Genomic DNA, 13,420 nt, shown 5'->3' with positions numbered 1-13,420 from the left:
CACAGGCCCTGAGCTGTCTCCTGGCCCTTGACCCCACATGTGTGCTGCCTGGGCCTTAATCAAACATGCCACTTCCTTCTGTCACCCTGGGGCCCATTTCACCCCCGCCCAGGGCGGCAGGCTCCGCGCAGGTGGGGCCGGTGTGTCTGCCCTGGGCCTGTGGCAGGGACTTGGAGGCATGTGCAATGGGACAGAAGGGAAGAGGTCAGTCCTTCTCCAGCCATCTGTCCCTTCACGTACACACCCCCGCCCCCACCTGTAGGGGAGGCACAGGTTGTCCTTCCGCCCATGACAGGCAGATCATTCCACATGAAACTCAGTGCTCAAGTTCAACATCCCCCAACCTGGTTGATACCTTGTTCAAGGAGATGAGCCCACTGTGCTGAGCTTGGAAGCAGCAACGTCTAACTGCTGCAAACACTGGGCTCCGAATTTAACTTCAGATGTAGCATTTTTTTTTTCAAATATACATATATTTTAGTTCTGGAATCTAGAGACTGAGTATTTTAAAAAGCAACTCCAAACTTGCTCTTGCAGCAAATCTGCTGGCTGCTTCTGGCAGCTTGGAGGGGCCTCTGGTAGGAGAATTATTTACCAAAGCTATTCTCCGGGGAAGTAGTCCTGGGCAGTTTAGAACGAGAGGCTCCTTCACAGCGACTGGGAGGAACCTTCCCAGACTTGGGGGCGGGTGGCGGCCAGGGATGACGCGGGCCTCAAGGGAAGACTGTATCAGGTTCCTTCCTTCTGGAACACCTTTTTGGTCAGCCACATCACTGCATGCTTTTAACTCTGGAGAGAATTTCCTCTCCAAGGTGGGGCAATCTTTTTTCTTTTTTCTATAAGCTTAAGAACTGCTGCACTGCTGGGTTCGCAAAACAACTTTTAAGGCAACAAAACAAATGACAGCGGTGGCTCCAAATGGGAAGTCAGTAAGGGTCTGCTTGGTGTGAAAAAAGGTGACTGCCACAAAACTTAAGTCCAGCAGCCTGACCTGGGCCCAGCCTTTTTCACTTCCACGCAGTAAAAGCTTCAGTGGCTGCTCACTGTCTCCACCGCACAGCCCAGCTTTCAAGGCCTTTCAATCAACAAATGACTTACTGAGCAACTACTTGGTGCCAGGCACCGCGCTAGGTCAGGATGTAGCAGGTCAGGTAGCAGGTGGCTGCTCTGCTCGCTGGCCAGCTCCCTGTGTGCCATGAGCACCGAGGGGCAGGGAAAGCCAGGATAGGGTGCTGTTTAGGAGGGGCCACAGCCACAAGGAGATGTCTAAACAGAAACCTAAAGGAAAAGGGGAGTGAGCCATGAGGCTACTTGAGGAAAGAATATAGAGCGAAGGCCGCAGCAAAGCCCTTGTCCCGAGACCGACCTGCGGCATGTTCTAGGGAGAGCTCGGACACCCGGGAGCCCGGAGCCGGTGGGAGGAGGGGGGGCCGTTGAGGTCAGATCGGAGGTGCGTGGCGGGACGGCGAGGCCCTCTCAGCCTCGGTCAGGGAGAGCAGAGGAGCGCCCCAATCTCGTATTTTCATGTAACAGCAGACTGGAGGAGAGCCAGGGTGGAAGCAGGGACACTTGTTTGGCTTTTCGCTTTTGCAAACCAGGTGAGAGGGCGGTGGCTTGGATGAGGGTGAAAGTGGAAGCAGTGAAGCCCTGCGAGATTCAGAAGCCCTTTGCAGACTCACCAGGATTCACTGAAGAACTAAGTGAAGCACGGAAGAGCAGGGGGACCAGTGAGAAGTCCATGGTTGGGGCCCGAACAGCTCAAGGCATGGTGTTGCCATTAGGGGGAAGGACATGGGGGAAACCCAGATGTGGCCTGGGCATGCTGAGAACGAGCTGCCAATCAGATATCTGTTGGACACGCCTCCATCTAGTCCCAACCTCTCTTTCCTGTCTCTCCCTACTCCCTGAACCTGTATTTCAACCAGACTGTATTCCTTCCTATTTCCGGAATGTTCATGAGGAATCACGTCTTTTTCCCAGGGGCACTGTGCCCTAATAAACATTGCACCCACCTTTACTCAAGCACCAAGGGTTCACCCCCAACTAACAAAAGCCTAAATGCCTGACGTGTGCCCAAAGCAGGGAGGGAGGAACAATTAGCAGCACCTTGATGCTGCCCTGGCCCGGCAGGAACTTACAAACAGATAGGAGAGAAAGCAGATGTGCCCTGGAAAGAGAAGGGTAAACTCTGGGGTACTGATAATGAAAAGCTCAGAAGGACTAGAGAGGGTTCCCCAAGTCAGGGAGTGCCTCCAGCAAAGAGGGTGCTTGTCGGTGGCTGCAAACAGCTTCTCCTTTGGAAACAGCTCCAGTTAGTGGCTGTCTTCGTCTCGCTGGGCCTGACCCCTCTTCCAAGCAACACGCCCACTGCGGGGGTCAAAGGGGATGCTGCAGGTAAGGGCCTTTCGTGATACTAGACACACAGCAGGTCTTCATGTGGGGCCTCTGGTCTGGAAGTGAGCGCAGCCGGCCACGACGTGCGTGCGCCTTGTGAGGGGCAAGCCCACGTGCTCCCTCTACTGCCCCGTGTCCCCGAGGCTGCACGTGCCCACTGTATTTGACAGACTACTAGTGAGTCTCTGCCTGGGGCCCTCACAACTTTTATTTCCTCAGTATCTCAGCACCTCCCTGGAGACCTCCAGATCTTTACTATCTGTGTCCCTGGCGATGTTCTCCCTGTTCTGCGGGAGGCAGGACCAGCTTTCTAGGAATCCGTGTCTAGCAGAGGAGCTGTTAGCACCTTCAAAGCAGTCACACTCACCCACCCCCTCAAGTGAGGTGCCGGGCAATCCTGGGAAGGGCAGAAACTGCCACGTGGAGCTCCGTCTTTCCGCAGAGGGACGATAGTGGCTGGCTGGCTTCACCAGAGATGGGGGCAGAGCCAGCACATGCAGACCACAGAGCCTTCTCCTCTCACAGGCAAGGAAACTGAGGGGCCCTTCACTCCCTCAGCCAGCTCTGAGGTTCCTGAGAGCAAAGACGTCTCAGAAGCGACAATTCCAGTCCCCCAAAGGTAAGAACGCACAACACACGTGGATTTAAGTTGACATCCCCGGGGAGCGTCGCCAGTCAAAATTATCCACCTACATACTTTGCACAAGGCTCAGTCTCAAGCTCAGAACCGCCCCCCCCACACCCTGAGTTGGGCATGTTGGTACCTCCGGCTTCCATCCCCCACTCCACCACTCAGGCTAGGGAAGGCAGAAGAAAGATTTCAGTGTGCAATCCCCGCAGCAGCGAGACTGACAGGCAGACTGGGTCATTTCAATAATTACAGGGAAGTGACAAAATTTTTGAGGATTTCCCAAGGAATGGTCTCTAGAAGCCTTCTCAGCCTGGGTACAGGATGCCTGAGCAAATATTCATGGGTATAAACGGGTTCCTGATTTTGCCCTGGGACTCAGATCTGCAGGGGGATGATCAGGCTGGAGTGCAGAGGCCTGGGTGTGAGTCTGGGCTCTGCCACACCGAGACCTTGGATGTTAAATGATTAAACGTAAGTGCCATTTACCAAGTAAGTGCTGGCTATGTGCCAAGCATGCTGGGCTGCAGGGACGCATCTCACTCCATGGGCCTTGGCAGCCAGGGTATGTGGGGGCAGTCACATGTTAACGCCTCCATTTTACAGATGAGGAAACGGGCTCAGAGACGCCCAAATAACCAACCATCCCAAGGTCAAGCAGCCGCTGACCGGGTCTGTCTGATCTCTCAAACTCAGAGCCTTATTCTCACCAACTGAACTAATGTGAGCCTCAGTTTCCCCACGGAAAGAGAATTGGGCCCGGATACATTTGAAACTCTCTTCCTGGGCTTCCGAGGTGTGGTCCCAAGGCTGAGGGGGTGTGGCGTCCTCTCCCCAGGCCGCTGGGCCGGAGGTGAGGGGGTGGAAGGGGAGGGAGAATAAACCACACTGCTGCGCCCAGGGAAGGAACAGTCGTCTGGTGGGGGGAAGGGGGTGGGTACTCACGTCGATGTTCCTTAGGATGACGCACTTTCCATTGGTGTAAAGAAAATTGTTGCCCTTGGGGTCACCGCCGATGATTTTGGAGACACCCCTCTCCACCTGGGGGAGGCTGGCGAACACCTTCTCTGCAGAGACACAAATGCAGCAGGGCATATGAGGGGCAGCCCCTGCCTCGGCCCTCGCCAGGCTGAGGTCGGAAGGGAGGGAATGGGGGAAAGGAGAGGGGCCCTGGACCGGTCTTAGCCGGTCACCTGTTGCCTCCACCCGGAGGGGCGGCCGCCACTTTAAAGGAGCGCCGAGGACCGCGCGACTTCCTGGTCCGCGGTCCCCACCAGGCCGTTCAGGGATGCGGGGGCTCCGCCGGGCCCGGACTGCATCGCCAACTTTGGGGCGCCCCTCCGGCCGGGGATCGCCGCCCAGAGCTCCCGAGGGCGGCGGGGCGCTCACCGGCCGGCGCCGGCACCCCTCCCCCGCGCTCGGGGACCCCGCTGGGCCGCCCGCGCCCAGGGCCCGGCCGATGGCCGAGGGGGCCGGGCTGGGCGGGCGCCCACCCCGGGGGCACCGGGCCGCGGCACTTACTGATCTCGTACGGCATCCTTGCCCACTTGTTACCGCGCCGCGCTCGCCGAGAGCCTCCGGGGCCGCGCGCGCCGCGAATCAGACCTGGCCGAGGCCGAGCCGGGAACAGGGGCCGAAAGGCGGCGCCGGGCGTGCCGGGCGCGGAGGGGGCGGTCCGAGGCCGGGTCTCCGAGGCCGGCTCGCGCCCTGCCCTGCGCGCTGCCGCTGCGGACGCGCCGAACCCGGAAGCGCGGCCCCGCGCGCGGCTCGCCCCCAGCTTTGACCATATATAGTCAAGCACTCAGCTCGGCGGCTGCGGCCCCGGTGAGCCTGCGCGGACCTGGTCGCGCCCCTCCCCCGCGCCCCACCCCCCGCAGGGCCCCGCCCAGAACGCCCCGCCTCCGGAAGTGACGCCACACACGGCCCTGTGAAAAAGGCGGCGCGGGTTGCTCTTCGCGTTAGAATGATCCAGGGAGCCGGTGGGTGAGGTTGGGTGGTTTGTCAGGGAATGGACGGGTGGGCTGCTGAAGGATGTTTTTTGCTGAAGTTTTGGGGCCGCTGAAGGCAGCAGCGTTTTTTTTCCTGCCTGTGTTTTCGTAGTGGGCGTTCCCGGGCTGCCAGCCTTGGCCGAGCTGGGCGCCTGCTGTTTGCAGAAGCTGTGAGGCGCCCGTTGGGTTTTGCAAACATAGGGGAGTGCTTTTACTTGCTCTTTTTTGAAGTGTGACTAATTGGAAATTACCCTTCCTCGAAAAAAGCTGCTGGCAGCAGGAACTTTTAGGGGCCTCGCTCGACCCCAGCTCTCTCAAAACTTCCTTTTAGAAAGCTGAGAAGCCAAGAAGAGCAAAGGGGGTGGGGGGAGTGGAGGTTCTAAGAAAACTAGGGCTCGCTTCCTAACGAGGAAAGCAGAAGGAAAAGGGAACTTCTCTTGTAAGATAAAGGCAGCTGCTCCTTGCAAGGGGAAAGCTAGGGCTCTGAGTGTTAGCTGGAACCTCACCTTTCTGCGGGGGTGCTGTCTTTCCCTCTGAGGTGGGGAGGGGGAAGGGGGGAATACAGGAACGTACAAAGCACCTGAAGCCCAAACTAGAAAACCGTGGAGTGACCCTTGACTTTAAATCTCTAACCTTCTGGGAAAGTTTCTTGGTTCTATTTTCAAACGCACCTCTTGTGTCCTTAACCTAGAAATACTGCAGGGCCCTGAAGACGCACCTGGGTTAACACAGGTGTTTCCTATCTGGTCTGGCTCATACACCTACCCTCCCCCACCTTCACCTAGATCTGCTCTCCAGATTGCACCCTGTTCCTTTTAAGTCGAAAAGCAAATCTTTTCCTCAGCTTAAAACCTACAGGAGCCCCAAGTCTCGAAGTCCAAGTTAAAGTCAGTAAGATGGCCCGCTGGGCCCTGTGTGATGGGTCTCAGGGTTACGTGAGGCTCCGTCTTACCCTCCTCTGCCTTCAGCTGTCCTTGCCCGCTTGCTTTCTGCAGCACACTGGCTTCCCTGGTGCTCCAGGAATTCCCCCAGCTTGCTCTTGCTCCCAAGGCCTCTGTGACATCTCTTCACTGCCTCCAAGTACTCTTCAAAAGTACTTCTGGGCTCGTCACTTCTTTAATGAAAGTCACGTACCCTGACCACCTTATTTTCAAACACAACCTCCTAGGCCTTTCCTGATACTGCAGCTTTTCTGTTTTTGTCTGGAGTGTGTCCCTGGCACGTGGTAAATGCTGGAATGGGTGACCCCGTGCCCCACGTGCACTCCCCCATCAAACAATGTAGTTCTGTGACGTCTAAGGGACCCTCGAAATGTTAAGTCTTTGTTCATAAGGGTGAAATTTCTAAAGCAGAAATGCAAAACAAGCTGTCTACAAGTGGTGGCTGTAATTCTGAGAAACCAGGATTTGGTTATTGACCTTAATGGGACTAGGATTAGATGCAGGTGTGACAATTTACGTTCACCCCTAAGGCGTTTATGTAACGGAGGGACCAACACGCTATTGCAAGCTAATAACCCTCGTGTGTGCGTGAAGCCTTAGACTCACTGGAGACTGAAGTTACTTAAAACTAAGTCCCAAACCCCTGGCAGAGTGCTAGGCTCTGGCTCTTAGTTTAGGAGGAAGTCATGTTGGTTTGGGGGTGGGGACGCTGCTGTTGGCTCTAAAAATCATAGCACTTCTATAGACAAGTGACTTGGCAGGAAGTTGTGGGGGTTGGAAGGAGAGGGATGCGGGGGGGGGGGGGGTCCTTCCCTGGGTTGTCTCGGGTTGGTCCCAGCCATAAGGGCTCAGTGATGCTTGAGTGGTATCAGCTGTGGCTAGTGTGTTTCCAGCTCCTCGGGTTCTCTTACTCCCCACCCACGCCTTTGTACAACCGCCTAACATGTGCCCCCCGTCTATGTTGGGGACCCTGAAAAGACTGTTCCGCAGTGAACACTAATGTCTGTCAGCCCAGCCACTTCTGAGCCCCTTACTTCTGTAACTGCCTCCTGGCACCTCTGGAATGTCCCAGAGATGCCCATTGAGACCACCCAAAGCCCGACTGAGACCAAACAGTTTCTTTCCTCCCCTCTGTAAGATTGCTCCTCTGGGATGTCCTTCCTACAGTGACCCCATTTCTCTAACTGCCAGAAACCTCACTCACCCATCCTCGCCCACATTCAATCCTTCAAATATAGTCTCTTTGAATGCCCACATCTCTGGAATCTCACTGTCCCACACCCTGGGCCTCTATCAAGGTAGAGCCCAACATCCCCCCCAGGCCTGTAAGGCCCGGGGCACCCAGACCCAGCCTGGCTCTCAAGCTGCCGTTTCCCTGGGTCGTTCTGCTTGGGCCAGTAGGGATGCCACCAGGGCCTTCGAGCTCTGTCTCTCTGCCGTGCCTGCCTTGGGGCTTCTGTACCTGTTTCCTGGCCCTCCCTGACACCCCAGTTCAAGGCCAGTCCATTCAACTGAATTCGGACACTAAGTTTAGGCAATACTTAACCTAGCAGGCGTAGCATCAAGTGTTAATCCAATTTGCCAACCCTGCTCCGTTGTAAACATCACAACAGGAACCATGTTTTTCCAATGCTTAGTGAAGGGCCCACTAGACAAGTGCAACGAATCTGCTGGCCTGCATCCCAGACGGAATGAGTATCACCTGAATTTGCGCTGAATTCCGAATTGTGTAAAATAGTGTCTCTTTAAAACACTTCTTGGGGCAACTCCTTAAATCTTGAGGAAAATTCCTGGGCTGGTTTTGGGTAAACTGGTTGCAGCTAGTGAATTGGGTAACTCGGAGGAAATCTTTAGAATCCCTCTAGGTGTGTGTGTTTCAGAAGCCTTCACCTCTCGGTTCTGCCAAGGGCTCAAGAAGTGCAGCTCTGTGGGAATCCGCCTCATCCCAAGCGTGCTTAGCCTCAGAGCCCTTGTTTCCTCCTCCATAAACTGGGGACGTAGCCAGGAGACGTGTGAGGCTGCTGTCTCGGCACCTTCGGGGAGGACAGAAAGGAGCGACGGGGCAGGTGTTCTGAACTTCCCACTTGCTCACTTTCAACCCTTGTGTTCTCAAGTCCAGGCTCCAGAAAGGGGTCTCTCCTGTTTGAGTGCATCAGGCCCCTGCCAAAGTGCTCTGTGCCAGGTACTGGCATGAGCAACAGGGAACGCGGTGGGCGCTACTCCCTCCAGGAGCTCAGGCTTGGACGAGCTCGCCTCCTGGGAAGGAATGCCGGGATGCCCTGTACAGTGGGGGGACCTCCCATCACTGGCCCTGCCCCCTGAGAATCTTGTCTTTTTTGGGTCCTCTGAGGCTTGTAAACAGGCTCAGGGTAAGCCACGCCCAAGAAGCAGCTCTAAAGTGTCCAGAGAAATTGCTTCTCCAGCTCTCCTAGCTCAACCTAGCCTTACTGCCCTCACCTCCAGTCTGAACAGACCCTCACTTCCAAATTCCCAGAAAATCTAGCCCAGGTGGGATTAAGGGTTCCTTTGATGCCAAACCAGTTTCATTCGCCTGATGAGCACAGCAAGCTAGAGAAGACCCTGACTTCCAAATTCCCAGAAAATCTAGCTCAGGCAGGATCAAGGGTCCCTCTCCCAAATCAGTTTCATTTGCCTGATGGGCACAGCAAGCTAAAGGCTGAGACCCTGAGGTTTGCTGCAGAGAAAAGGCATGTGAGGCAGCTAGCAAGACAGGAGAGCAAACCTCAGATCTGAGTAGTGGAAGGCAAGGGGCTTGGGATATTGATGGGTGAAGATTTGGAGGTGCAGGGGAAGGTGCTAGTGTTGCTGGTGACTAGGTTCTTGTCCCATTGCAGAAAGAATTCAGAGAACTCAAGGGAAGAGTGGGCAGGCTCAGGTGAGCAGCTGCCCCGAGTTTCTTTGGCAAGTCAGTTAGGGTGTAAAAATTAATGGGCAGAATAATCATTAGGGAGGGAAGGATTTGGGGCCCTGCTTTTGTGTAGGGTTTCCTGCGTTCGGCCCGTGCCCCTCCTTTTTGACCAATTCCTGCCTTTGGCCTGCATCCCCCTTTCTCTGCTCATGTCGAGCTATCTGCCTGCTGTAACACTGGGAGTCAGGGAAAGGTGAGGTAATCACTGCTCTGCGCACATATCTGAGTTCAACTTCATGGGACGCGCGTTTAGAAAACGCCAGCTTTAGCATGATCCGAGGATGGAGTTTTTGGCCTCCCAAGTCTGTCTTCACTCCAGTCTGGTCAGCACTTCGGTCATCCTTGGCCGTTGCAGACACGGAAATTCTCCATCTCCGTGCACTAAGCACAGGGTCTATCCAAGCCCCAATCCTGCGGAGCTGGCTTGAGCTCCGAATCCAAATAACTGAGGATCTCTAGGTGCCACAGCTTTCGAGAAATCCATCCTGGCTTCTGACAACACCTGCTCTAGACCAGTGCACCTGACTCCCTGGGGCATCACTGCTGGCACTTCCAAACCCACTCCCTGCTACCCTGGTCTTCTCGCTAGTCCTCCTCAAATGTGAAGAGGCCAAGTTCCTGTACCCAAAGCACAGGAAACAGGAAGCAGAGTTTTTAACCTGGAGAACTCTTGCCTTTTCATGTCCATAGGAGAGGGACCTGGGTGAGCTGGAGAGTTTCTCTGTCCTCAGGTCAGGGAGGAGCGATCTAACCAGTAGATCAGTCTAGGGAACTGGCCAGCCGTAGTCTGACCCTTGGGTTCTGCTTGCATGCTGAGAACAGGTGTTCTCTGCCCTCTTCAGATGGTCGGGTATTTCCACCTGGATGTTCCCATCCCTAGAGCAAGGGGTGTGCTGTCCAGGTCTGCGCGGGGCTGGGAAGGTAGGCTGGTGTGCTGGGCTGCTGTAACAGGGTACCACAAGCTGAATGACTTAAACAGTTCTCGAGTCTGGGAGGCTGAAGTCTGAGATCAAGGCAGTGGGACTGAGTTGATTCCTTCTGAAGGGTGTGAGGAAGAATCCGCTCCTGCCCCTCTCCCAGCTTCCGGGGGCTTCCTGGCCATCACTGGCTTGTGGAAGCATCGCTCTGATCTCTGCCTTCATGTTTGCATGGCGTTTCCCTGAGTGTCTGTACCAATTTCTTCCTGAAGAACATCATTTATACTAGATGAAGGTGCACTTGATTCCGCTATGACCTCATGCTGACTGACTACAGCTGCAATAGCCATATTTCCAAATCATCTTATCCTAAGGTACTGTGGTTAGGACCTGAATGTGACTGGGGTCGCCCAGGTCAACCCCTAACAGCAGGTGAGACTGGGCCTGCCCGTCTGTCATCCTCCTTCCCAAGCCCAGAGCCCTAATCCCTGGCCACTGAGCCCTCTTGGAGGGAAAGGACACACGATGTTGGAGTTGCAGACGCCCACTGACAGTGAAGGTAGCATTTACTCTATAGGTTTACCACCCATTCTGGAATACTCGACTTTGGGGCAAACTCCCAACCAGGGTACCGACTGAGGCCAGGTGCCCTGCCAAGGTGTCCTCAAAGACATGATTGCAAAGGTTACTCCCCAGCCCACTCCCAGGTCTGACTTCCATTTGAAAACTCTCAAATACAGCTTAGAACGAATAGCAGCCTTTAAAACAGCCACTGGAACATTTGTCATATCCGGGGCTGCACAGTGTCTTGTGCTGCCTGTGCGGTTGTGGGCTCAGTTCCTCAGCCTGGCGGGCGTGGCTGTGAAGTTCTTCCATGTCCATGTGCAGGTGGAGGGTGGCAGGGGCCACAGACGGCTCTGCCTCAGTGCCCCCGGCTTGGGTCTGGGCCTGGGGAAGGCCCAGGCTCCTTGTCCCTGGTTGGGGAGGGGAGCGCGAGTCCCTACCAGTGGCACTGTTGGGACTGAATAGTAAGACCTCTGTATGCAGACAGCTTGAACCCTGTTGCGAGGTTGTCAAGTCAATAGATCCAAAGGGATTGCAGAAAGTGAGGCTGGAGAGAAGTCAGACTCTGAGGTCAAAGTTAATGGACCAGGTAGCACCACTAATGTACATCTGGGAGGGGTTGGCATCTGGTTTCAATTTCGAACGAGGCTTGCTGTCTCCTCCAGGCATGTCTGTTCCATTGAAGCCCCATGTATCTTTGGGCTGTGGTTCTTAAGAGGTTGGTGCATTTGTGTCCCTATAAGATTGCCAAAATTGAAGAATCTGTAGATCTCCATTGTGATGTGCACAATGGAGATCTACAGATACGTGGGGGAGAGTGTGGGTCCTTGAGAAACTTAACCCCGTGGGATGGAGACACAGGTCAGGCAGCATGACTGCTGCACACTCAGCATCTGCCTGGCATGTTGTGGATGTTGAAGAGAATGATTCTCAATGACTGCACCACTGGAAACCAACAGGAAGAGGTCACTTAACTCCAAAAGGGGTGGAATCAAGGGAAATACAATGTTGTTCCTGATAACATCTAAAACTTGGGAAGTTGTGAGCACTTTTCATCCCAGGCCGGGCCACTGCATAGGTGGCCATTGGATGATGCCACTTTTCTGTGTCACAATAATTCAGTACTGGTTCACAAAAGGAACCAATTCTCTTTATGGCTATTTCAACCCTCCCTTGGGTTCCCCACCCCCACCACTGCACTATGTAGTATCAAAATACTAGAGTATCGTCCTTGACCATGGGTGGTATTAAGCCAACATATCTGGATGTTTCAGAAAACAAAATGTGGACTATGTCAAGTCATAGAATCATGCTTAGTTGAAAGACACGTGAGTCCACTGCTATAATGATGTGCATTGAAGTTAGACACACGGAGAATACTCCTGGGCCTGGTGCACACTAGGTTTTCTATCTTTATAAAACTTGAGTGCATTGTAGGAAAGAAACATAGTCCTGCTCAGACGCAGTTGTTAGAAATGCATAACTTGGAGAATAGAAGCATCTTGTGTGTCACGGAGCTGGAGGTGTTACAGAAATGTGGGCATGAGGTCCCTCACTTTCCTAAGGGGTTGAGGAACACCACCTAGGAGAAGTGACTTCACAAGTTGAAACCTGAAGGATCAGTGAAGCTGGGGGCGGGGGCTGTGATGATGGGGGCGGGGAATAGATACACTGAGAAGTGCAGGCAGTGGGGTGTTGGGGTGAGGAGAGGAGCCCAGCGATGCCTGATTTCTGGCTTGGACAACGAGGTGGTAGGTGACTCAGTCACTTAAAAGCAAAGCCACCAAGCAGATGACTTAACTACATGCTTTGCAAGTGAAAACTTAGGCTCCCAGGGGCCCTGCCGTCCTGCAAAGGAGTAGGACAGCTTGGGAGTGGCCTGCTGTCTTTTGTTGGTAGTGCTTGAAACTAACTTTTCTAAAAAGCACTGCGTGTAAAACATGTAGTGACATTCCTCAAGAGTTGCGGTTGGACCATAACTTTCATGGAGTCGGGAGTCATGCAGCTGAATCTCCCGTGACTGAAAAATGTAAGTTCCTCAGGTCAGTGGAGGGGTCCCAGCTATGGGTTGGGGGTGCACCTGTGGGTCCAGCATCATAGCGCTAATAGATTGACTTTCCAGGGTGATAGCATCGTTGGGTGCACTGCACTGGGCGGTGGTCTCCTAGCAGCTAGAAGAACCGGTTCTTGAGTGTCCTGAGGTGGCCCTGGCACATGGTTCTGAGAATAAATGAGGACCTTCTGCCTCGCATTGTCCCCACTTGATACAAGTATCGGAGCTTAGAAAGCACAGCTGTCTCTCTAACATCTCAACCTGGACAGAAAGAACTTACCCCTGACAGAGGATGTGGCATCCCAGAGTTAGTTCCCATAAATCAGTGCTCTGGCTGATTAGGTAGCAAATCAGCCAGCTCCCTCTGCAGCTGGCTTGTTAATGATGATGAACTAAGTTATGCTGGGTGTGAAGGGAACTGGCTGAGCTAATAGTGCTGGGACAGTACGTGAGGAACTTTAGTGTCACTAACTTAGCTCCAGACTTAAGGGGGGACGGGTATTTGGGCTGTAAAAATACTTTCACTCCCATGGCAAATCAGGTGACTAACGTGACCAAACTTATTTAGACATGAGAGCAAGTAAGACGCTTAATAAAATAGCAATTCTGACTAATCAGCAGCTGCTCAAGTCATTTGTGCACATTAACTCGTTTAGGTAGATTTGGTTTTGTTACTAGGTGTCTATATTCAATTCCAGGCTAGCCCAGAATCGAGATAGCCAGCCTTGAATCTGGCCCTGCAGACAGGAAGCTAAACTGGAGATGCGTGCTTTATCAGATGGAGCAAAACAAACGGGTCTCAGCCTCTCGGATGTCCTGTGACACAGGATAGTTCTCTTCCTTCCTTGCCAGCTGTCTATCCAGCTTACAAAACATAGGTAGTAGAATAGTGTGTTGAGACTTAGAGGAGATAGTAGATACAGATGCTTTGTAAACTGTCAAACTGCTCTCCAGGAAAGGAGCAAAATCAACATTGGGCATCTATCAAATTTTTAATACGTTCCAG

The 13,420-nt window shown here is 53.8% G+C and overlaps 1 protein-coding gene across 1 annotated transcript in view; it reads right to left on the bottom strand.

Moving 5' to 3' along the window:
• WDR1 (WD repeat domain 1) overlaps nt 1-4,745 on the bottom strand; it is a 40,042-nt gene extending 35,297 nt beyond the window's left edge. Inside the window, exons 1-2 of the mRNA XM_072946266.1 lie at nt 4,544-4,745; nt 3,968-4,089 (exon numbers count right to left, since the gene is read on the bottom strand). Of these exons, the coding sequence (XP_072802367.1) occupies nt 3,968-4,089; nt 4,544-4,559 (138 nt within the window). The 5' untranslated portion in view covers nt 4,560-4,745. The remainder of the gene's footprint in view (nt 1-3,967; nt 4,090-4,543) is intronic.
• Between the last annotated feature and the right edge of the window lie 8,675 nt (nt 4,746-13,420).

This window comes from Vicugna pacos, chromosome 2 (assembly GCF_048564905.1).
Source record: "Vicugna pacos chromosome 2, VicPac4, whole genome shotgun sequence".
In the NCBI taxonomy this organism is placed as follows: Eukaryota; Metazoa; Chordata; class Mammalia; order Artiodactyla; family Camelidae; genus Vicugna; species Vicugna pacos.
The sequence above is the reverse complement of the archived record's forward strand: the minus strand, read 5'-3'. Positions and strand labels throughout refer to the sequence as shown.